This window comes from Pelecanus crispus, chromosome 1 (assembly GCF_030463565.1).
Source record: "Pelecanus crispus isolate bPelCri1 chromosome 1, bPelCri1.pri, whole genome shotgun sequence".
Lineage (NCBI taxonomy): Eukaryota > Metazoa > Chordata > Aves > Pelecaniformes > Pelecanidae > Pelecanus > Pelecanus crispus.
This window is the reverse complement of record NC_134643.1, coordinates 182,958,334-182,985,075: the sequence shown is the minus strand read 5'-3', so window position 1 is coordinate 182,985,075 and position 26,742 is coordinate 182,958,334. Positions and strand designations below refer to the sequence as shown.

At 40.0% G+C, this 26,742-nt stretch overlaps 1 protein-coding gene across 2 annotated transcripts in view; it reads right to left on the bottom strand.

Annotated features, from left to right (window-relative positions):
- The window catches only part of KLHL1 (kelch like family member 1), a 267,853-nt gene that overhangs the window by 92,872 nt on the left and 148,239 nt on the right, over nt 1-26,742 (bottom strand). For both annotated transcript variants that reach the window (XM_075714660.1, XM_075714669.1), the window contains one exon: nt 9,678-9,890. In XM_075714660.1, the coding sequence (XP_075570775.1) occupies nt 9,678-9,890 (213 nt within the window). The remainder of the gene's footprint in view (nt 1-9,677; nt 9,891-26,742) is intronic.

The window sequence follows — 26,742 nt, the reverse complement described above, 5'->3', positions numbered from 1 at the left end:
CAAGAAATGCCAGCCATACTGCCAGGACTTTTTGGACAATTTTAGAATTAGCTAAAAGACAAAAAAGATTCCTCTGAATTGTATCTGCACACTGCATTGAACTATCACATCTTCAGATAACATATCAGATGACAAGATACCTCCACTGCCAGAGAAGCTGTTATAAAAAAAGAAAAAAGTTAGCTTTACTGCATGATCTATATAAGAAGAGTAAAGAAATGAAAGCATATTCTGCCTGTACTGACTACAATCAACTAATTGCCATTTCACAGGCAAGTGAAATTTCAGGCCCAAATTTCTGCTACATGGGTAAGTTAATAGAGGAATATGGAGATCGTCCTAGAAGCTTGCCTGAAACTTCCTTTTTTTATGGACCAAGAAGTTATTAATTCTTAATGTAATTAGTTTATTTAATTGAAGTTACATAAAAATCCCACTAAAATATTGTGAAACTTCCTCACATTCCCCAATTTATGTTATTCTGATATAAGTTGACATTCAAATCCAGTGATTGCTTAATTCACTTACATAAAACCAAGCATTTAGCACCATTTGAGATGCCACAGGGTGTCTAAGAATCCACACAGGGCCAGTAAATATGGTACTGGATTTATGAGGGAACTTCCAGAAAATCTGCTGGGAGAGGGGCAGCACAATAATCCATGGCACCTCTCAAATCAGCACATAGGTTTGTTCCTATGTGCTGGGAACTGCACTAGATCTTCATTGCCTACAGTGGGAGGTCAGGAATCTAGTTGATGTGGAGAAGCCTAAACACATAGGTGAACAACAAACTGAATCATAGCTTCAGTCCTTTCAGATGTAAGTTATAAACTCCTGGCATTCAATGCATTTAGAAATGATTGAAAGAATTCACCAAATGTTGTAGAGAATGGCTGAATATATACACATACTTAGCAATTATCCCAGACCAATCTGTGAGAACCACTCTAAAAAACCTAGAAATCTAGTCAGGTGTGAATTCGTATCAGCTGCACTTCTTTAGTGATGCTAAAGATGGTTAGAGAACTGAAAAAGTTATCAATTCATATTATCAGTCACACTGCTTTTAAGCAGAAAGTTAGAGACTGACTGACATACAGTGATACCCTCCATTTTTGCCGAGAAAAGGATCCTTCAATCCTTTCATCTAGCTCAACATATATTGAAGATGTCAGAACTCGATGAACCTCAGTCTGATGACTGCCTGGTTAGTTATTTTTTTAGCAGTACAGAGAAACACCTCTTTGCCAAATGCCAGCTGAGCTGTGGAAGGAATTTACAAGTTTGCCTCACAATGTCAATTATCCAAGCTAGGATTTAAAGGGTTTCTACTCAATTATTATATGCAAATTCATACACATTTTTAAAATCATGTACGGCCAGAGGTAATGTGTGCATTCTGAGGGGATTTAGAGGCTTAGCATTTCCTACAGGTTCCCTACAACATCTCTGTATAAATAAGAACAGAACCGAGGCGGATCAGTTCACTGTCTCTCCAGTGACTTACAGGGTATTTAAGTACTTCACTTTATAAGGACTGGATTGTTTCTGCCCCTGAGCAAGAAACCTAATTTAGATGCCTATATTAGTTTCACTGGATCTGAGCCACAGTGTATTTAATACTCAAAGACTGTGCATTATCCTACTGATGTGATTTACAAGCCTCTGAAAGTGATATTATTAAAACTGTTGCAGAGAGAAAGGCAATAATATCTATTCCTTACCCTATGCTATTTTTTAGCTTTCATAGTTAACCAATGATCTACTATTACAAGTAGTTGCAAAAAACCACCCATTATAAACACAGCAGACTGGTGGAGTACAAGTCATCTTTAACTTAACCATTTCTGCAAGTAAATATTTGTGCTCTTTTTATCATGCACATCTTTGCTGAGAAACGTTAAAATATAAATATAACATCCTCATTCTTTACTAGTCATGCTATTGTAGGCACTCGGTATCATGTGTTAACTCATAACTCTCGCTTGTTAATTCTTTCAGCAGCCCAACTGTCATTAGCAACTTCTCACACTCTTAAGAAACACCATAAAAATAATGTTTTGCCCAATAGAAGCTGCACAAATTCTTGGCTCATACGTTACACTGTGTACAGACAATCAGCAAAACCAAGCTTTTCATCTTAGTAAATGCGATTACATCACTAATAAACAAAGTAGGGCTAGGCAGAGGCTCAAACATTCTGATGAATTGCACTGAATGTTTCCAGGTACAGCTTGATTCAGGGAATGGGAGATACAAGCATTGAAGAAACCATTCAGTTTTGAGAGAGGAGGAGAGAAAGATAAGGAGAATTCAGTGATAAAGGTATAAACTCGTCTATACTGTTTGCCCTCAGGGCCAGAAGTTAATGTTTTAGCTTCAAGTGCAGATGAGGTTAGACTGTTGCCTATACAGAATTAGTGAGGATCCAGATGAACCGTTTTGCTCCCTGAGCTGTGGGGATGGTAATCACTACATCATGCATCTGGGGGAGAGTAATCATTAGATGATGGGTCAGGACAGTCATCAGGGAACCAGGTGAGAACACCTTTAGCAATTCTAGCCAGACCTTAATGGGTATATCTTTCCACAACTACAGATTTTCACCTCTAACTAAAAGGTTCACATGAACATTCTATTATAAAAGAATGAAATAAATGTATATGTATATGTATATGTATATGTATATGTATATGTATATGTATATGTGTACGCATATCTGTGCACCAAAATATGCTGGGATCCACCCAGCTGGAAAGCAGCTTGGCAGAACAGGAGCCAGCAGTGTGCTCTTGCTGCAAAAAAGGCTAGCAGTATTCTAGGCTGCATTAGACAAAGTATTGCCAGTAGGTCGGGGGATGTGATCCTTCTCCTCTACTCAGCACTGGTGAGGCCAAACCTGGAGTGCTGTGCCCAGTTGTAGGTTCCTCAGTACAAGAGAGACATGGACATACTGCAAAGAATTCCATGAAGGGTCATGAAAATGATGAATGGACAGGAGCATCTCTCCTGTGAGGAAAGGCTGAGAGAGCTGGGACTGTTCAGCCTGGAGAACAGAAGGCTCAGGGGGATATCCACAAACTGTCGTTAGTGGTTTTGCTTTGGTTTACATGTACTAATTTTGTTTGATTTTTTAACAGATTAAAATGGGTTTATTCAAATTTCATTTAAAAATACTGCTGAAAATTGAGGGCAACTGTGGTACCTTCTAGCCACAAAAAGTAGCTTCTTAGAGTTTTTGAACAACTGACAAAATAAAATGTCATCTTAACGATATTTTTTGTTTGTTTCTTAACTTGTTTGTTTGTTAACTTACTGTTGTGTGTTGAACCTGGCTGGAAGCGAGGTGTCCACCAAGCTGCTCTGTCACTCTCCTCCTCAGCTGGACAGGGGAGAGGAGATATAATGAAAGGCTCATGGGTCAAGATAGGGACAGGGAGAGATCACTCACCAAGTACCAGCATGGGCAAAACAGACTCGACTTGTGGAAATTAATTTATTATGAATCAAATCAGAGTAGTATAATGAAAAGTGAAACCTAAATCTTAAAACACCTGCCCCTCACCCATCCTTTCATCCTGGGATCAAGCAGCTTCACTCCCAATTTCCCTACCTACCCTACCCTCCCCGCGAGCGGCACAGGGGAACGGGGAATTGGTGTAGTCAATTCATTAGATGTTGTCTCTGCTGCTCCTTCCTCCTCAGGGGAGGACTCCTCACAGTCTTCCCCTGCTCCAGCGTGGGGTCCCAGCCACAAGAGACAGTCCTCCACAAACTTCTCCAGTTCTCACTCCTTCCCACAGGCTACAGTTCTTCATGACCCAGCGTGGGTCACTTCCATGGGGTGCAGTCCTTCAGGAGCAGACTGCTCCAGCATGGGTTCCCCACGGGCTCACAAGTCCTGACAGAAAACCTGCTCCAGCCTGGGCTCCTCTCTCTCCACGGGTCCACAGATCCTACCAAGAGCCTGCCCCAGCGTGGGCTTCCACAGGGTCACAGACTCCTTGGGGCACATCTGCCTGCACTGGCATGGGGTCCTCCCCAGGCTGCAGGTGGATATCTGCTCCGCCATGGACCTCCATGGGCTGCAGGGGCACAGCCTGCCTCACCATGGTCTTCACCACGGGCTGCAGAGGAATCTCTGAGCCGGTGCCTGGAGCACCTCCTCCCCCTCCTTCTTCACTGACCTTGGTGTGTGCAGAGTCATTCCTCTCACATATTCTCACTCCTCTCTCCAGCTGCAGTTTTGTGTCCTGGTGTTTTTTCTCCCCTTCTTAAATATGTTATCACAGATGCACTACCACCATTGCTGATTGGCTTGGCCTTGGCCGGCAGCGAGTCTGTCTTGGAGTTGGACATAGGAGAAGCTTCTAGTACCTTCTCACAGAAGCCACCCCTGTAGCCACCCCCCCCCCCCCCCAAAATCTTGCCACAGAAACCCAACACACTTACTCTCAGTGAAGAGTGCTATTAAAAATCACAGGAAAATAAATTTATGATAAGCTTGTAAATGAACAATTCAAGTAAATAATTTAACATACTTCAGCATTAAGAAGGTTTAAGGCTCCTATGAAATTTTTTCTCTCCCTGAATACTTTAAGAGTGAAAATGAACATAAATTGAGATATGTTTTCTGTACAGATGAACACAAAATATTTGGAACACCTATTGAAAGGAAGTAACTAAATCTTACTTATTATAATGTGAAATAATTTCTTACATTGGTCAAGCCACCAATCTTTCTAGTTTGACTTGAATAAAGAAATATGAAGTGTTTTAGTTTAGCAGATGGTTTCAGGCAAATCAAAGGAGCAAAATTAAACTAAAGTTCTATGGCAGCATTGCAGGTTGTATTATTTCATTTTCGGCTTCATGATACTTTGCTTTTAATATGTTAATACTGATAGGCTTCTCCTAAATTTTTCTACTGAATTTTGAATTACGTTGTTTGATATCCTGTTACTCAAGTCTGACTACATTGCCAATATAATTACTGCACCTTGAAGGTGAAATGAGGTATCATAAAAACTCAGGCTATAAATTAAAGCCTTCACTTTAAGAGGGTCTCAGTACAATCTTTCCAATCTGTTAATTATGTTTGTCGTTTATGACTTCATCTTTTTTAGTGAATTTAAAGGTAAGGAACCCAAATCTTTTTTCTCAAAGGTCCAATGATTAGCTTTTAATTTTGATCTGGCTTCTCCCCAGAGAGCTCTTCAGTTAATTTTCAGTGCAATGAAAATGATAGTGTTGTGCTTGATTTACACTTAAGTATAAACCATAGTAGGAAAAATTTCACCTTTTGGTAATAAAAAGTAAATTTTCACCACCAGCTCTCAATAATTGCCTGTTGAATCTTTGTTATATCTTAATTTTAGTTTGGAAATAATTTTTAAATACTTTTTTAGCATTATAGGAAACATTTATATGATGCAGTATTCAACTATAGACAAGCATCAGTGCATAAGGGTTAATTTTCAGACTAAATTGAACAAAAAATACAGAGAAGTGCCAGAAATACAGCACTCTCAAATAATTCTTTTTGAAACTCCTTTCAAACAGTTTTGAAACTGTTACTACTTTTTTTTTCATATACCCTACTCACTGGTCACCTGCCTCCTTTCCTTCAGAAAGAAAGGTGTTCTCTCTAAGAGTTGGACTTGAATCTGAAGAAAAGTTTTATTAGAAACTTTCTAAAAGATACACAATAGAATTAAGTTTGAGGTTAACACAACTGTTTTAGGATTTTATAGGTGGGTGTTAATGATGTGAGATACCAATGATACGTTTACTTTTGTGATGCTTATCTGTGATAGGCAGTAGAAATCTAGGATTTAGTTCAGTTGCTAAACATAGGATATAGTGATACTTCACATAACTTAAGGTATCCAGGATATTCTCATGAGGATGATGTATAACAAAGTGGACACAATTCAGTTGCATAAATGAGGGACATTAGTGCTGTTGGCAGTGTCTCAGGGTATCCTTATGTGTTAGGGCCACAGAGACACCAGAGGAAACCCAGAAGCAGGTACTGTGGAGTGTGGACACAGATACTCAAGTATACAGGGAAATGCCTTTAACACTATGGATAGAGGGCTACAACACTCTGCTTGGTAATGTGGGGATCACTGGTTTACATGCAATTAGCAGTGCAGAGGTAAGCAAAGTATGTGATGCCTAGACAAAGTAAAATCCCTGTTGATTGGAGGAATGCAGCTAAATTTATGAGCTACACATTTAGAATTTATAGTGGGATTAGAAGATTCTGAACATAAGAGTAGTTTGAAATCTTGCCTCAATTATTTCAGCAGATACTTTATACACCATAGCATCATAGAATCATAAAATCATAGAACAGCCCATGTTGGAAGTGACTTTGAAAGATATTCTTGTCCAATCTTTCATGGGAAAAGGAGTCTAGACAGAATGAGACCATTACATGCCTTACACACATACATACATTACCTGATATTTTACATATGACTATTGGAAAGGAAAGTAATCTTTTTAATCTTGGGTCTATTTTTCACCATTTTAAGCAATTCACAGAACAAACAAAATAGTTGGATTCCTTTCGTCTGACTTATGTCAATAGCTTCATTGAATTCCGTAGTAGTAGTTCTTGCAGATATTAATTATAAAGAAAATTATTACTAAGAACTAGGGCAGGGACCAGTAACAAACAAAGCCTGCATGATCTCTTTCTACACAATAAGAGCTAGAGGTGAGGCTGGTGTGTGAACAAGTTATCTTTTGTAAGTGCTTGGCGGATTTAAAAAAACACTTTAAAGGCTACAGTAATGCACAGTATTGTGTGCTAGGTTCTCAATTGGCATAGCTGTTGAAAAATAAACAGCTCACATTTCTGACAAAGAAACCTTTAACTTTGTCCTATTTGACTGTTTCCTTTGTAGCTCATTTTATACTGGAAAGTAAAAAGAAAAACCACCTAACCCTCTGAGATCTCAGTATGACACAAAGTACCTGTAAATCTTAGCATCATGATTTACGATAGTTCTTGTTCTAATCATCTCCTTCCTAGCATTCTTTTCTTGATCCCTTTCAGAGTGGGTATATTTTTTGTACATCATAGACATTACAATACCAGTACCTGGTCATGTAGTGAGCTGCCACTCTCAGCCTACCCTATCTTTCTTCCCATATTCTTCAAAATATTAGCTGAAACAGAATAACTACTTGAGCATGTCAGAGAATCATATGCTATGCTTATACTGGTAAAGGAAACATGGCAAGAAATGACCGAGTAGTGCCATTTGGGTTAATGCTACATTCCCCTACAGCATACTTGTCTGGCAGAGAGCTAACGGAGTAGTTCAAACCAGAGTCAGGGATTGAGTTAACAACTGAGCAGTAAGGGTGACCAAGATCTGGTGTTTGAGGTCTCTCCCTGTTTTTCTTTGTATTTTGCAGTGTCATATACCCAATATGAAGGAACCTCAGGATGTCATCTGAGGATTCCAGTACTAATATTTACTTGATTTTTAAGCAGATTTGAATTTGGATTTCTTTTTTGATTTTGGACAAGCAAGTCATTCTGGAAGGTTAATATCCAGAATAGCAACTGGGATTCACAAAAAGTATTTGCCATTGTCATCTTATTTTTGTCTTTTTTTTCTTTCATGGTCTGAAGGAAATAAATTTTGCAGACTCAGACAAAGAAGAAATATCTTGATGATATCTTTTGCTGTATCAGTGACTCCTTTGTTTATTCACTGGACCTCAGCTCAGGATTTGATCTCTAAGAAACAGTAAGTATGCTCAAATGAACATGAAGAGATTTAGATATGTGAGGACATTGACTCTGGTTTCCTGTGTAGAAATAACTCCTGTAGACATTGACATGATCTGATATTTTTGCTAGCACAATTATGGAATTATCAAAAAGTCACCATCAAAAAACCAAGACTGAAATGGCAGCTGATTCTGACCTTACTCATCACTGCCCAATTCTCAGTGTTGTGACTTTCCCCATTAACAGTCCTTTTTGGTGCCCAACATGGGGTGCCAAAAACAGTTGTGATAGGTTGACCCTGGCCAGCAGCAAAACACCCACCTTGCCTCTCGCTCCTTCCCCTCCGCTGAATCGCGAGAAAATAGAATAAAGGCGAGAAGACTCGTGGATCAAGATAATGACTGTTTAATAGGAAAAGCAAAAGCTGTGTGCATAGGCAAAGCAAAGAGAGGAATTCATTCACTACTTCCCATCAGCAGGCAAATGTCCAGCCACATCCTGGTAAACAGGGCCTCAGTACATGTAACAGTTGCTTGGGAAGACAAATGCCATAATCGCAATCGTCCTTCCCCTTCCTCCTCCTTTTCCTGAGCTTTTTATCGATGAGCACAATGTCATACAGTACGGAATATCTCTTTGGTCATTTATGGTCAGCTGTCTCGGCTGTGTCTCCTCCCCACCTTTTTCCCACTGCTGACCTACTTTTGGAAGGGTAGTGGGGTAGAGAAGAGAGAAAGCCTTGATGCTGTGTAAGCACTTATCAGCAATAGCCAAAACATTGGTGTGTTACCAACACTGTTTTAGCCATAAGTGCAAAGCACGGAACCATAGAGGCTGCTACGAAGAAAGTTAAATCCACCCCAGCCAGACCCAGTATGCTAGCTGAAAAAAGAATGATTATCTGGAGGTACTAAACAGAAGAAAATTGCTATTTACTTCTCTGAAAAAAAAGGGAACTGAAGCCTGAATCACAGAATCATGGAAGTGTTCATAGGAAGGGAGCTCCAAAGGACCTCCAGAGGTCAACTAGTTCAACCTTTCACTCAAATCAGGGCTAATGCCAGCACTGGATTTGGTGATCTCCTGGTCTAGCTAATTCAGGAAAACGTTCAATGAGTAAGATTGCTTAGCCTCTGAAAAACATGCAGAAGTGGTTCATTGCTTTGCAAGTGATTCCCCCCCCAAGCCAATGTCCAACCTGAACTGTCCATGCTACACCTTGGGGCATTTGCCCCTTCTTACATTTTGTGGTGCTCCCAAGAAGAATTTGATTCCATGATTTTCCCTTCAAGAAGTCTTAAGTTGCTATTAGGTCATTGCTTAGCCTCCTTTCCATCAGACTAAACAAGCCCGGTTCCTCAGCCTCTCCTCTGCTAGCTGATGTACTAGCTGATGTACTGATTGGTAATCCATCACTGGACCTTCTCCACCTTCTTCCTATGCTTTTCAAATTGTGGAGTGCAAAATTGAAACAATATTCCCCATGCAGCCTTAGCAGCACCAGGTATGGCCTGCTGACAGATTTTTTCCTGATGTAGACCAATATGCAGTTTTCCTCATTCATGCTGTTGACTCATACTCAACATGGTATCTGTCATAGTCCCCAGTTTGGTTTTTTTTCCTGAGAATATTTACTATTCTGCCTGTCCTTAGCATGTTATGATATCTACAGTTACTCCTCTTCAGTTTCACAAGTGCACTTCTTGGGTATCTGCTGGCCCAATCCTCAAGTTTATTGAGGTCACTCTGGATAAAGGGTTGCCATTCATTTTTTTCTAATTCTGAACAGTTTTGCTTTTAAACAACCAGAGTATTGAGGAGTTGCAGATTATAAACTGATGAGAATTTTCACAATAACAGTGATGATGATAATGATGATGATGATTATTATTATTATAAAATAATACTTAAAAAATACCTGTGGTGGAAGCAGTGGTAATCTGATATAAGCAAGTAGCATACTTAGGTCATTGCATCGCCTCTGCATATCATATTTCACCCACATCATTAAGGCATGGAAAATGGTCTCTTCATCAGGAACGTTCACATCATCACTAGCAAGAAGTTTATGGAGTTCATCAGCCGGTAGAAGTAAAAATTCTTGATTTCTTATAACTTCCATTATATTCTCCTGAGAAGAAGAAAGTATTTCAGATTCAGTAATACTGGAAGAAAATAAAAGCAGCTATTAAAGCTAATAAACCCACAGCATTAGTCAATATCTGCCACATCCAGCCCTCTTACAGGCTCAGGGGAAAAACAAACCAGAGAAGATTAGAATTAAACAGCTATAGTTGTAATTCATATATGAATATTTTTAGAAAACAATATGAAGATTATATGGTAATATTGTAATTAAAAATTGTCAGAATTAGTAAGGGCTAGGGCAGGTCTGCATATTGTTTGAAATCTTTATAAACTCAGTTGTAATTGAGCACATTCAAAGATATTGTAAATCTTCACATGCACATACTACATTTCCCTGTATTTTTTCACTCTCTGATCTATTTCTTAAATAACTTGTCAGCCATATACTGTTATATTATCAATATCCAGATGACGGCTGTCTATACATATGACAAGGCTGAGAGGTATTTTTTCTTGTCTTTTCTTTCTTAGTATTATTTCTTGAACTTGTTTAGAACAGATTGTTAACATCCAGCTAACATGCAAAATGTATACAGCAATTAAATTCTCACAGTATTGAAATTTAGAATACATATAGGAATAACTATAAAAAACTAAACAAAAGCTATATAAACTACATAAAAACATATAAACTATACAAACTAAACAAAAATGTTTAATTTAGTTGACTGAGTCCTAAGAACTGAATTAATAGGACACAACAGAAGCACAGCTCTGCAGGGTGTCTTTCTCCAAATACTTGGTTTAGGATGCCTGATCTCTGTGGAGAAATTGTGTTCTCATATTCTTGATTCATAAACAATTGTAAGAATAAAGTGAACTAGGTATAGACTGGAGGCACAAGAGCCTCCTCCTGAAAAAAATCTAATTTTTTACATAAAACAAAAATGTAATAAGTGTTGGAGGGAGAAATAAGTTACAATATCTGATAGATAAAAAATAATAAAGAATTTCATAATGACATTTTGGATAGACTTTGTGAGAGTAAGATGAGAAGCAGGGAAGGAATGACAAAACATCAGTCAAGGACTTAAGTGTAAGAACATCAAAATTGAGGGAAGTGGATAATTCCACTGTTACACCCACTCAATTAAATTCTTATCATATCAAAATTTAAATTAATGCTGTCTATAATTGCTTGTTTGGGTCTGGGCCAGGGGAAAGACTAACCGGTCATCAGGAATTCAAATAGAAGTAACATGGTATTACTGAGAATATAACTAATATGGAAAAAAATGGTGCAAGACTTAAAAGATCAGAATTATACTCTGGCCCTAGTAAGTTACATGTTGTCCTCCTCCCACCCCATGCAATACAAGGAAATTATTATTTTAATTCTCCAACATCATATTTTTTTGAAAGTTACTGCTTAAAAGAATCTATTGAAAACTAACTGCATATTATTTTATATAAAGTACCAGAGATTAGTAATACAGACATAGACGTGACAAAATCATGACAGACAGAAGTTCACTGAAAAGTGTAATGTAATAACACATCAAAAACATACATGCAAATAGAATAAATTAGCTAAAGCTGAAAGTGATGCTTATTATTACAAATGTGAATACTTTTATATGTAAAACTTAACTTTCAATGAGTAACTTTTTAACTCTACACATACACCCAAAACAGGGTGCTGACACAACAGACAGTCAAAGGTACATATATATGGTCATAGCTTGTATTAACCGTGCTGTGAAATTATCTTTACGTAACTGGTAATTAGATCAAAACATGACTCAGTTCTTTTTTTTAAATTGCTTGATTAAATGTCAATAGGTACCTAAAAAGCTAGATTTTTATGCTAAGGTTTGAATCCATTGACTCCTGATAAAGTTTAAAGTTTAAATTGCGTACCTAGAACATTGTACAATAGCTTGGAAATGTAAGGGAACTAGTGTTCCCAACACAAGTTGGCTTAATTCATTTTAATTAAACAGCCATAAAACTCAGAAAATTTCATTGCACTTCTTAATAAAATTATTTATAAGCCAAAGTTTAATTAAGGCTGGTTAAACTGACATTAAATCCCATTATGAAAAAAATATAACTCTACTTCTTAATAGGAAGCAACATCAAACCTTGCAATAGCATATTAATCCAAAGACCTAATATTATTGAGAAGTATTGCGATGGTAGGATAAATTTTATGAACTCACAGGACTTAATTAGCTTTGAGTAACACTCAGAGAAGGAGTTCTAAATTCAGAATAATAATTTTAGGTTGGATTAAGATTTTTTATCATTTTTAATTGTCTTTTCGTTTGAATATATGCTTAAGGGGAACTTATTCCAGCCTCTGTACTGATTTACCATTGACTGAAATTGGAATCTAACAAAGTTTTCAGACAAAACATATGAGCTCAAATTTGTTCTTCTAAACATCTGGACTTGCACTAGTTTCATGTTACTCAGAGCCCAGTATTGTAGAAAATGCTATTTAATAAAAATTCTTTACATAACTGTAACTTCCGTGTATATATACAGTTATATAGTATATTTATATATATCATATATATAAAACAGCAATAAAAATCCAGGTTCTTGATCATCAGAGCTAAAAACTCTCTTCTTCAAGTATTTAGCATTTCCTAAAACTATTGAATGTTTAGAACTTCCTAGATTACATTTTAATTTCTTGAGATTCATTTCATTTGGAGCAGCAAAGCATATTTCAATGGCTTGTTGTTTGATCGTTACAGAAATAATTTATAATATGCTTATTGTGGAAAAATATCTGCCTTTCTTTTAAAAAACAGTTGGTCTTCATGTTTGCACTTTAGGGAACAGGATACAAAAGATGTCTGCAATCTACTGGTTAAAATTTTCAGGATAAATTAAATAAATTTTAAATTATCCTGAAATTAAGGTGCAAGATAGGAATTGAGCTATTCAGTCCTGCTGTAGTGAAGTACTTTCAGGAATGCCTAGGTCCTCACAGGCTGAGAAACCTTAATTTTGAGAATAAGGGTACTCAGCATTTAAGCATGTCCAGGGTTATATGACAAACATGTATGAGTTTTCAGAACCTGTAACTTTTGCATCTGATACTTAAAAAGCTTTGTAGATCTGGTCTTCACTGTCTCATAAGTCTCGTAAGATCAACTGGGCTGTTACTAATGCTTCTCCTGCATGGGTCATTCACTTTGCCTTTCCCTTCAGCAAGAACGGTAATGTTTTAATTAAGCAGAGTAGTGTATTTTTGCTTTTAAATTAGAAAAGGTAACTTACAGTAGAAAGTACGAAAGTCTCTGTACACAGTTGGAGAAAGGCATATCTCACTTGGTTGCCCTTCCACTTTCTCAAAATGATCATGCAATAACCATTGCTGTGGGGTCATAGCATTTCCACGGCAGAGCTGTTTCACTTTTAAACCTTTTCAGCAGCACACAGGATTAGAATTAAATGACCATAAAGTATTAGCACAGTAGGGTCATGTAAACAAAACGTATCTGTATTTAAAGGTAGATAAGCAAGCACCTGAGTATCTGAGTCTAACAGATGGTGCATCATAGGAACATAGATGCTCTAATGAAATTAAACTATTACCAAATGGAATTTAATAAAAATAAATTCTACTACATATATCCTTACAATGATGTTATCAATACAATTTTTTTTTTTTTTAAATCAAGTCTTGTAATGAACATTATTTCACATGGAATTAAATTATCTTGCAAAAGTTAGTTCTCATTGAAGTTTATGTCATTGATTTCACTAATCAGCATGTACCAGTTTTAAGGAAGAACCTGAGAATAGTTTCTTCAGTATTATAAAAAATGTGAAATAATTTCATACCTTGACAAAGAATGTCACATTCCAAGAGTGCTATTTAGAACCTGTTACGTCAGAGTTGCTGTGGCACTAAAATGCTTAGCTGTTTTTTCCTTTTGGATGTAGGGGTCTTAGTTAAGAAGTTTTACATTTTATTGATTTTGATGCCTTTCCAATACAAAAATGAGAAACACATAAAATAATGCTGAAACAAAGGTATTCGTACACTAGCCTTTCACTTGAATAGTAAATGACTAGTGTCAATGAATATCTTAAACCCACACTGGTTTTAGATTAGAACCCAAGTTTTCATATGAACATTTAAATAGATTAATAAATAGTGCATCTGATTTCCATATTAAATCATATAGTATGCTTTCTGAAGTGCTAAAGATCTGAAAGCTAATTTTGATTTTTGGTAAAGCCCCAAACTATTTCAGACTGCAATCACTGCTGCTGTGCTACATTGAATTCAGCCCTCTTGTTTTGTACGCCCGGTTTTCCCTGTCAGCTGTGTATCATACAAGACTACAACCCTTTGCAAAAATTGTCCTATTGTGTGTCTTCTTTCCTAAGGAGAATGGGCTCTTCAAATTCCTGAACTCCCATTAGACAAAGGACTAGCACTTATTAATATGCTTATGGTCTGGTTCTCTAGCCAAATCCCAGATTTTATCTAACAGCGAGCTCCATCTGCCCTATGCAATCCAAAGAGCTACATGTTTCTTCCAGTACCAGATGCCAGCCTGATGTCATCATTACAAAAGGGATATAAATGCTGGGGTGTTCAAAGGCTAGGCAGCTAGTGGAAAGAGATCATGTAGGTGTATGCTCCTCTAAACTTTGTCAGTGGGAAGAGAGATCAGCAGCTGCTGCTTTTTGGGGACAGCAGACAGCAAGCTGATGATAGAAGAGACTGTGACTATGGATACCAGTTCACACAGCATGCTGAAATATTGACAGAGACTTCTAGATGACAAAGCTAGACTACCACAATCTAAATATTTTCCTTTTTTACTTGACATTATTAGGTTCTTTTTTTTTTTTTTCCCAAAAAAAAATTTCCAGGCTTTAGGATATGACTCTAGAATTAGCCAGATTATAGTCTAATTCATCGTCAATATCATGCAGCATTCTGGGATTTCACAATCTAAATGTAGTTCACAACCAGTTGATCATAGGTGTTTGCTGATATGCCAGTTCATCACAATAAACTGGCTAAAACTTTCAAGCTAGAGGGCCTTAATCTTGCATGTTAAATCTTAAATGACACATCTGAAATGTGTCAGAATGGTTAATATTTGTTTCCTGTTTTGCTGAAGGATCTTGGCTTATACATGCTGCACATATTCTTCACATCTAAGAAGATCCAAGAAGCCTGAACGTGTACACAAAACAGACACAACTTGTTAATTGGATGAGGACATCTACACATCTTGCTCCCCCTGACTGGAACAGTCTTCCAACACTGTTCTGGAAGGTCCTGTATCCCATAAACCCTGGAACTTCTGGGTGCTAAGCCCCAGTGCATGCATAACATATTCTTCCTAGCACAGTAGCTAGGAAAAACAGAACTCTAGTAGCCTGTAAACCAGTTCTCTTGTTATTCATTTTCCTTCCTTCCTTCCTTCCTTCCTTCCTTCCTTCCTTCCTTCCTTCCTTCCTTCCTTCCTTCCTTCCTTCCTTCCTTCCTTCCTTCCTTCCTTCCTTCCTTCCTTCCTTCCTTCCTTCCTTCCTTCCTTTCCTTCCCTTCTTCCTTCCTTCCTTCCTTTCCTTCTCTTCCTTCCCTCCTTCCTTCCTTCCTTCCTTCTCTACTACCCACCCCCCACTCCCCTTTTGGGGGTCTTTTTTAATGTTATTTTACCCTCCCAAAATAAAGTTAATAGAACCAGGGTGCACAATTTGGGGACCTAAAAAACTGGAATGTTTTGTGTTCCATGACTTGAATTGGCCCAGATTGGTATATTTGTCATTGGAAGGGGTTTCAGCACAATTTCAAGAAAACAGCAAGAGATCAGCACTGTGAATCATCCAGAGGTGGTATTTTGGACTGAAAAGGCTAAAAGTGGCAAAAATAGAGACTCACAGTGCAAACTGTCACGTTGGTGTGGTACTGTAAAGTGTGGATACACACTTATACTGACTCTGATGACTGTCTTGTTTTGCTTTCACTTGTATGACATGTACCCTTACACTCCTCAAATATGGAAAATATGAGCTGTCACAACTTTTTAAATTGTGCTGTTTGCACAGCAGGAATGCAACCATTCTCACCTAGATAACAGAACAACAAGTTTCTGGTTTAAATTATAACACTCCAGGGAAGTAGTCATCATGACACTCTCACTTTCTTACTCTCCTAGCATGACTTTTCTTTCTTCCCGACCCTGCTCCTGTAATTATGCTTTGGTACAAGTTTGCTGCCTCAATCCAGCACTATCATCCAATTTACAGTCTGGCCACAGTGGCTTCCCTAACCTGTAGGTCACAGAATCACAGAACCATTTAGATAGGAAGGGAGCTTTTGAGATCATATAGTGCAACGCCCTTGTTCAAGCAGGGTTGGATAGAGCAGGTTGTCCAAGACTATATATAGTCAGGTTTTAAATATCTCCACAGAAGGTCACTCCACAACCTCTCTTCTTCTGTGGGTTTGACCACCCTCACAGTAAAAAATTGTTTTCTCATGTTCTGATGGAATGTAATGGTTTTTAATTTATGTCCATTCCCTTTTGTCCTGTCACTGGGCAGTACTGGGAAGAGTCTGCCGCCCTAATCTTCAATCCCTTCCATCAGGCATTTATAACATTGACAAGATTCCCCCTGAGCTTTCTCTTCTCCAGGCTGAACAGTGCCAGCTCTCTCAGCCTCTCCTTATATGAAAAATGCTCAAGCAAGCAAGTATTGGAGCAACACTGGAGACAAACCACTCCAGAACTGGTACCCCCATGGGAGGAGGAACAGAAGCATTTTGTAGGATAGGAGGACATAAACACCATCACTTACAACGTCATGCAGGGCAGGATAACACCAGGGTAAACTAAGGAGCTTAGCAAAGAGGGATGTCTTCTACTAAGAGCCCCAACAACACTCCCCACAGCTTCTGGCCATTGCTGGAATACTCTATCCATGAATAGATTAAAACTCACTCAGGATGGGAACACACACGTATACACATTCTGTAAAAGGCACAGCAATATTATTAAAAATATTATTGTTATTGTTATTATTTTATTTCAATTATTAAACTGTTCTATGGTGCGTTGACCCTGGCTGGATGCCAAGTGCCCACCAAAGCCACTCTATCACTCCCCTTCTCAACTGGACAGGGGAGAGAAAATATAATGAAAAATCTCATGGGTTGAGATGAGGACAAGGACAACACTCACCAATTACCATCGTGGTCAAAATTCGACTTGGGGAAAATCAGTTTAATTTATTGCCAATCAAAACTGAGTAAGGTAATGAGAAACAAAATCAAATCTTAAAACACCTTCCCCCACCCCTCCCTTCTTCCCGGGCTCAACTTCACTCACAATTTAATCTACTTCCTCCCCCTGAGCAGCACAGGGGGATGGAGAATGGGTGTTGCGATCAGCTCTTCATGCATTTTTCTGCTGCTCCTTCCTTCTCAAGCGGAGGACTCCTCACAGTCTTCCCCTGCTCCACCATGGGATCCTACCCATGGGAGACAGTCCTCCATGAACTTCTCCAGTATGGGTCCTTCCCATGGGCTACAGTTCTTCATGAACTGCTCCAGCATTGGTCCCTTCCATGGGGTGCAGTCCTTCAGGAGCAGACTGCTCCAGCATGGGTTCCCCACGGGCTCACAAGTCCTGACAGAAAACCTGCTCCAGCGTGGGCTCCTCTCTCTCCATGGGTCCACAGGTCCTGCCAGGAGCTTGCTCCAGTGTGGGCTTCCCACGGGGTCACAGCCTCCTTCGGGCACATCCACTTAGAATCGTAGAATAATAGAATCATTTAGGTTGGAAAAGACCTTTAAGATCATCCAGTCTAACCATTAACCTAACATTACCATGTCCACACAAAACCAATTCAGGGTAGACTAGACTAAACCATGTCCCGAAGTGCCACATCTACACATTTTTTGAATGCTTCCAGGGATGCTGACTCCACCACCTCTCTGGGCAGCCTGTTCCAATGCTTCACTACCCTTTCCGTGAAGAAATTTATCCTAATATCCAAGCTAAATCTCCCCCAATGCAGCTTGAGCCCATTTCCCCTTGTCCTATCACTAACTACTTGGGAGAAGAGACCAACACCCACCTCACTACAACCTCCTTTCAGGGAGTTGTAGAGAGTGGTAAGGTCTCCCCTCAGCCTCCTCTTCTCCAGGCTAAACAATCCCAGCTCCCTCAGCCGCTCCTCATAAGGCCTGTGCTCCAGACCCTTCACCAGCTTCGTTGCTCTTCTCTGGACATGCTCCAGCACCTCAATGTCTTTCTTGTAGTGAGGGGCCCAAAACTGGACACGGTATTCCAGGTGCAGCCTCACCAGCGCTGAGTACAGGGGAACAATCACCTCCCTGCTCCTTCTGGCCACACTATTCCTGATACAAGCCAGGATGCTGTTGGCCGCCTTGGACACATGGGCACACTGCTGGCTCATGTTCAGCCGGATGTCAACCAGCACCCCCAGGTCCTTTTCCACAAGGCAGCTTTCCAGCCACTCCTCCCCAAGCCTGTAGCGTTGCATGGGGTTGTTGTGACCCAAGTGCAGGACCCGGCACTTGGCCTTGTTAAACCTCATACAGTTGGCCTCGGCCCATCAGTCCAGCCTGTCCAGGTCCCTCTGCAGGGCCATCCTACCCTCCAGCAGATCGACACTCCCACCCAGTTTGGTGTCATCTGCAAACTTACTGAGGGTGCACTCAATCCCCTCATCCAGATCATCGATAAAGATATTAAACAAGGCTGGACCCAAAACGGGGAACACCGCTTGTGACCCGCTGCCAACTGGACTTAACTCCGTTCACCACTACTCTCTGGGCTCGGCCACCCAACCAGTTTTTTACCCAGCGTAGACTATGCCTGTCCAAGCCATCAGCTGCCAGCTTCCCAAGGAGAATATTATGGGAGACTGTGTCAAAGGCTTTGCTGAAGTCCAGGTAAATGACATCCACAGCCTTTCCATCATCTACCAGGAGGGTCACCAGGTCATAAAAGGAGATCAGGTTGGTCAAGCAGGACCTGCCTTTCATGACCCCATGCTGGCTGGGCCTGATCCCCCGGTTGACCTGCACTTGCCTGTTGAGTTCACTCAACATGAACCACTCCATAATCTTTCCCACCACCGAGGTCAGGCTGACAGGCCTGTAGTTCCCTGGGTTCTCCTTCCGGCCCTTCTTGTAGGTGGGCGTCACATTGGCAAGCCTCCAGTCATCAAGAACCTCCCCTGTTAACCAGGACTGCTGATAGATGATGGAAAGTGGCTTGGTGAGCTCCTCTGCCAGCTCCCTCAGTACTCTTGGGTGGATCCCATCCGGCCCCATAGACTTGTGAGCGTCCAGGTGGCGTAGCAGGTCGTTAACTGCTTCCTCCTGGATTATGAGGGCTCCATTCTGTTCCCCGTCCCTGTCTCGCAGCTCAGGGGGCTGAGTACCCTGGGGATGACTGGTCTGGCTATTAAACAAGAGGCAAAGAAGGTGTTAAGTACCTCAGCCTTTTTCTTGTCCTCGGTGACAATGTTCCCCCCCACATCCAGCAAAGAATGGAGATCCTCCTTGGCTCTCCTTTTATTGCTGATGTACTTATAAAAGCATTTTTTATTATCTTTTACAACAGTGGCCAGATTGAGTTCTTGCTGGGCTTTTGCCTTTCTAATTTCCTCTCTGCACGACCTAACAAGATCCCTTTACTCTTCCTGAGTTGCCGGCCTGAGTTACCGTTCTTCCAAAGGCGGTAGACTCTCCTTTTTTCCCTGAGTCCCCACAAAAGCTCCCTATTAAGCCAGGCCAGTTGTCTTCCCCGCCCGTTGGTCTTACAGCACATGGCGACAGCCCACTCCTGCGCCCTTAAGACTTCCTTCTTGAAGAAGACCCAGCCTTCCTGGACCCCTTTGCCTTTCACGACTGCCTCCCAAGGGACTTTCCCAACCAGCGTCCTGAAGAGGCCAAGGTCTGCCCTCCAGAAGTCCATCGTAACAAATTTTGCTGCCCCTCCGCTTTACATCGCCAAGAATCGAGAACTCTATCATAACACGGTTGCTAAGCCCAAGATGGCCTCCGACCTCAACATTTCCCACAAGCCCTTCTCTATTTGTAAATCTGTTTGTTTGTTTGGATATCTCCTCCACCATGGACCTCCCTGGGCTGCAGGTGGATATCTGCTCCACCGTGGACCTCCACGGGCTGCAGGGGCACAGCTGTCTCACCATGGTCTTCACCATGGGCTGCAGGGGAATCTCTGCTCCGGTGCCTGGAGCACCTTCTTCCCTGCCTTCTTCACTGACCTTGGTGTCTGCAGAGTTGTTCCTCTCACATGTTCTCACTCCTCACTCCAGCTGCAGTTTATGTCCTGGTGTTTTGGGTTTTTTTCCCCCTTCTTAAATATGTTATCACAGAGGCGCTACCAGCATTGCTGATTGTCTTGGCCTTGGCCAGCGGCGGGTCCGTCTTGGAGCCGGCTGGCATTGGCTCTATTGGACATAGGGGAAGCTTCTAGCAGCTTCTCACAGAAGCCACCCCTGTAGCCTCCCTGCTACCAAAACCTTGCCACGCAAACCCAATACATGTTCTTATCTCAACCCATGAGTTTTCTTACTTTTTGCCCTTCCAATTCTCTCCCCCATCCCACTGGGAGGGGGGGAGGTTGAGCAGGTGGCTGTGTGGTGCTTAGTTGCTGGCTGGGGGTTAAACCACGGCATCAGCAAAGGTTACAAGTGAGTCTCAAGATTTAATGTAACTTGCTGTGCATGACTGTGGTGTATGCTAGAGGCAAGGCCTGTGGATTAATAAAACCAGTAAATAATTCTTTCAGCTCCTGTGCCATAGTTTACACCACTTATTATGCAGAATCCACAACTAGGGAGGATATTGGTATTTGGTTACAGAGGTGTGCTTCAATCTGTGTAATCTGGCCTTTGAGCCATATCGCAAACAAGTTTGGATGCAGAAAAGCACAAGTGCAACCTTTCAAAATTTACGTCCAAGGTAAGCACATATTTTTATGTCCTGATGGAGCCCCTGTTTTGTTTACTCTGATTACAGCCATAGAAAAGGAAAACAAAGAAAATGGAGGTTAACAAGCCTAACAGAAACCTCACCTAAATCACGTCTGATTTAAAGAAAGCTGGAAATCAGCAAAAACATATATCTCTTGCTGTTGAAGCATCAAGCTCTAGAACAGATTTCCAGTGGGTGGGCAGGGAACAGGTCTGTTACAACCAGTGTAATAATTTAGGATGCAGTTTACAAAAGGGATTACATGAGGTGGTTTCCCTGGACAGAAGGGAACTGCCTTGGAATCCCTTTCAGTTTTGTTTTAACCCAGTTAGCCTTCTGTTGAACCTCATAACATCTGATCCACGGAAGATTGCTTCCTATAAAGGCATCTTCTCAAAGACATGTGGAGATGGATAATTTGCCACTATTGCAGTAGCTTTCAGAAGTAATCATCCTCAACATTAAAATGTGTGTCTAATTTCCCATTTGAACTCATCTGTCTTCCACTCATACATACCGGTTCTTATTAGGAATTTCTCACTCTGATTAATGAGCCCATTAGCACCAAAACTTTAAAAACTCAAAATAATCTCTTGGGTCTTTAATAACTCAAAGGAGTTGAGTGGTTATGGCCTTGCTTTTACAATTCATTCACAGTAATGTGTCCTGTAACACCATGTTGTAATGCTCAGGAGTGAAAACAAGATACTTAATCATTAACACTGTTTCTTGCAGTAGCACCTACAAATTCACTAGTTATCTCATAATCATTCACTGACCTATCCTGACCCTACTTAGCCTATGAAATGTGATGGAATACAGCACAAAGCAAAAGCGGAAGACATATGCAAGATCATATCTATAAAAAAAGCTTCTACTTTCATAAATGATTAATAAATATTGTAATTAAGATAATATTCCAAAAGGCAATTGAAACCTCAGTCAGAGAATTAGAATTAAACCTTCTCTCATATTCCTGTACTCCAAACTTGAATTAAAAATAAGTAGCAATTAAAATGAAAATTCATCTAACAAAACATGGGGAATTGCATGATCATAGAGGAAAAACGCCTTGTTCTACCACTCTCCTTTCCACACTATTAAGATTTGCAACAACAGTGTTTCTTCTGTCTTCATTTGCTAACTAAAAGCATATGTGTTCCGTGTCACACATCATATATGCTATTGCTGGAGAATGTTGTAGTTACAGCTTTGTTTGAGGAGTAAAATGTTTGAAAAATGGTAGTTTATGTTAACAGTTCAGATTCAGTAGTCATTTTAACTGAAACCAAATATTTAAAAAAAAATCACAGTAGAGGCATATGAACACTTTAGCATTTCTGATTAAATTATAGCAAATCACTGTGTTGAAAAAGTAAAGTATATACCTTCCAAGAGCATTCTAGAAAACAAATATCCCATCATACAGAAAATATAAAGTTCAGGAAATGCCTGAAACATGTGCTGAACCATTCTCTCACACACTTTGTTTTTCATTGTCAGACTGTAATATACCTTTCAACTAACATCCAGCATAATTTGAAGCATTCCTGAGGGTCTTAATTAGTATGAAAGAAGAGAATATACTCCAAATTAGAAAAACATTGGAACACAAAATGATTCTGAGAGAGAACCACCTCTCTGTATAAAGGGGACTTCCAAAGACTTCCACTCCATAAGCAGGTTTGAAGAAAGTCATATGGTAATTACTTTCTGACAGCACTTAAAGCCTTCAAGCACATTAGTTAATCCAGATTAATTCTAAAGATGCAATGTTATGGTACAAAGTTAATTAAAGTAGCCACACATACCCCTCCCCTAGGTAACAGAAACTTTTTGTACTTCACAGTATTTCAGAAAATAGAATAATTCACACAGAGATGTCTGATCATTAACAATAGTAATTTCCATAATCCTTCCAACAAAATAATGGTATATATTATAATGTAAAATAACCACTGTATTTAGATCTCAAGTGGTTTGTCAAGATACAAGGCTGCTGAAAACTTGTCACATTTAGTTGCTGTCTTTGATAGAACACTTAAAAAACCTGTTAAATGAATGCTGAAAATACATTAACCTACTGTGTGAATCCCAAAAGACAAATTTCAGACTGAAGTGAAATTGTACAACATTTGTCATCCTGCACATAATATTGATTAAACTGACACTTACTCTTGTTTTATTGGTGCTTTGGAAATTACAAATTTGGAAGGAACAGACATTACGTTTCACTCTCTCCAAGACTGCAGGTTACCATCAAATAATCTCATGCTGTCAACTAACTATAATATGCAGTAATTTCTTAGTGTCAGTTCTTTATTGGGAAGGGGGAGGAGATGAAGAGAACTTTATAGCTGTGTCTCACTGTTGGCTGTTTTGGTTTTTTTTTTCATTAGCTTGTGTTTAAGTTCTCACATAATTCGTTATCATTCTACTCTTTTTAATATCCACCACTTAAAAAATAATTTGTACTTTTTAAAAGAACAATCTAAGCAAACTGCACCCACACTCAACTTCCTAAGTTATTTACTACAAAGCCAGTGGTTCCTTACATAATTAAACCTTCCCTTTAAAATAAAAAAAAAAAAAAAAAAGATTTCTAAACTACTTATCAATCATCTAAAATCTCATTTCTTTCTTGTCTTTTTTATTTATCAACACAAATAAACAGATAATTTCTTCTGGAAATAAACAGAACGCTACTAGATGAGATTTACACCTGAAATTATGCTGCCTGACATAGCTGACGTCAAAGCAGAACAGAGTTATAAACATTCTTTAAGATAGAGTTTAAAACAACATGGGGTTGTGCTGAACTTTTTGGATTGGATCTGCTGATACCCTAATGCTTTAGAAGGTACTCAATCCATTAAAAAATATGGTATTTATTCAGATAAGCTTATTGATAGCTGATACAGTCTAGCACAGAATTTAGGTACCTGGATTTTACTTGGTGTTCAAGTGCTCACAGAACATAAAAAAGAGCTGTATGTGTTTAGAGCAAGCAAAGGCCCGTTGGTGACCAGTGAACAGATGTAATTTTGACAATGATTAGAAGGAATTTTAAAAGGTAAATGTTGTATCCTCTCTGTGTATCATAGATTTTGGAAATTTGTAATTTTAGGGATTTCCTGTATGAGATGTTTAGAAGTCCTTTGTGGACTTCTCTTCAATTTATTTTATAGCACTTTGAATCTAGGTTTTGCCTCCATAAAATCCCTTGCAGTCAACTACACAACTTAAGCTCATACCCGTAAAAGGCAAATATTTCCTTTTGTTTGCTTTTAAATCTGCTGCTCAAACAGATTTGGTGAAGCTCAGTTCTTGAAATGAGGGAAATAATGTCCCATTCTCCTTTTCCATGCCATTTATGTCTTATGTGTCTATTACAGCCTCTCCAGCAGTCACATCTTCCCCATTGCAAAAAAAAAAACCCTAACCAAAACCACCACCACAACCAAAACACCTCTCTTCTTATGGAGATAGGAAGCTTTCCCACATTTTCAGTTATTATTCCATTATTAACCTTAGCTACAACTGAACAGAGTGCCCTGGCAATGCCATGCCAAGATGACTTTATTCCAGGTGATCCAACGGGAGAGGAGAACACCAACCAGCCTCACCTTGCATGCTTCTTCCCATGAAAAAGAAACCTAAGCTGCAGGATTTACATTTCATCTGGATGGCAGAGAATTCAGACTTCAGATCACTCTGTAGCAGGTCTACTTAGATGAAATCATCACTGATCTTTTTTTTTAGTGCTTTTTAGTTTTCATATATTCTTTCTGAGATTAGATAGCTAGAGCTACAAGCAACATTAAAGATGCAAACAAACCATGGCGTGGAGTAGGATTTGGTGTTTCCTGTTATGTCCTCTGTTCCTTTCCGAATACTCGCAGCACTCCCCTTCCTTTGTAACCACCCTAAGTGCTCAGCAAACATTCTCATAAGCAGACAACTGGTCTCAATGAATATAAGTGGTCTGCATTTTTTTTCGTCCCTGATAAGAGACAGCTAGTTCAGATCCCATCATTAAATGTATACAGATTTTTCCTCCACCTGCATTACTTTTACCTTATCAATATCTAATTTTATTTGGCATTATATGCTTAGCATCAGAAGATCTTTGCACAACTTCTTAGAGACAGTTCATGCTTTTTACTATCCTCACTAATTCTATACTGTCCACAAAGCCATTTTATTTCATTATTTACTGTTTTTTGATACAATTTATATGAATGGTTAACTGAGTAATTCACAACATACTTCCCTTGTGGTCCTTACTGGTAATTTTTTACAGAGCGACATCTGTACATTCATTCTGATCCTTTATTTCCTAATTGTTAACCAGATATTAATCCACAGGAGCAACTTTTCTCTCATGCCTTTAAGGCTATGTTTCTTTAAGAATTGCCAATAACAGACTGTCCTGGTTTCAGCAGGGATAGAGTTAATTTTCTTCCTAGTAGCAGGCACAGTGCTGTGGTTTGGATTTAGTAGGAGAATAATGCTGTTACCACACTGATGTTTTAGTTGTTGCTGAGTACTGCTTATGCTAGTCAAGGACTTTTCAGCTTCCCATGCTCTGCCAGGTGCACAAGAAACTGGGAAAGGGCCAGTCCGAGCAGGGCAGGATGTTAAAACTGTGCTCTACACCGCAGCCGGGGAGAATGGCCCTACCTGGAGCCTCTGGCAGAAAGCACCAGGGGAGACTCGAGGTCGACCCCTAGGGGTTTGGCGTCAGGGATACAGAGGATCCGAAGCCTGCTATACTCCAACTAAGAAAGAGATATTGGCAGCGTATGAAGGGATTCAAGCTGCTTCGCAAATAGCTGGTACTGAAGTGCAGCTCCTGCTGGAACCCCAGCTGCTGGTGCTGGGCTGGATGTTCAAAGGGAGGGTTCCCTCTGCACATCGGAATATATTGGAATATCGCCAGAGGAGGAGGTGACACATGCTGAGGAGGTCCTACTGTATAATAAACTGCCAGAAAATGAAAAGCAATATGCCCTGTTCACTGATGGGTCCTGTGTCCCAGGGAAAGTCTTTGTCCCACAAGACAAGTTGTCTTGTGGGAAAGCATCGGAGGTGGAAGGCTGTTGTATACATGCTGTCCTATACGACAAGTTGCAGAAACTGCTGAAGGAGAAGGGGAATGAAGTCAGTTTTGCAGCCATCCAGCTGGCTTTAGATATTGCTGAATGAGAAAAGCAGCCAGTCCTTTATCTCTGTACTGACTCATGGATGGTGGCAAATGCCCTGTGGGGGTGGCTGCAGCAATGGAAGCAGAGCAACTGGCAGAGCAGAGGCAAACCCATCTGGGCCGCCGCATTGTGGCAAGATATTGCTGCCCGGGTAGAGAACCTGGTTGTAAAAGTACATCACGTAGATGCTCATGTACCTAAGAGTCAGGCCACTGAAGAACATGAAAACAACCAGCAGGTGGATCAGGCTGCTAAGATTGAAGTGGCTCAGGTGGATTTGGACTGGCAACATAAGGGTGAATTATTTATAGCTCGGTGGGCCCATGACGCCTCAGGCCATCAAGGAAAAGATGCAACACTGATCGAGCTCATCGGCTCATGATCAAGAGGTGGACTTAACTATGGACAGTACTGCACAGGTTATTCATGAATGTGAAATGCAATCAAGCCAGCCAAATGCACTGCAATCAAGCAAGCCAAGCAGTTCAAGCCCCTCGGGTATAGTGAACGATGGCTGAAATATAAATATGGGGAGGCCTGGCAGATTGATTATATCACGCTCCTGCAAACCCGCCAAGGCAAGTGCTCACCACCACGGTGGAAGCAACCACCAGATGGCTCGAAACATATCCTGTGCCCTATGCCACCACCCGGAACACCATCCTGGG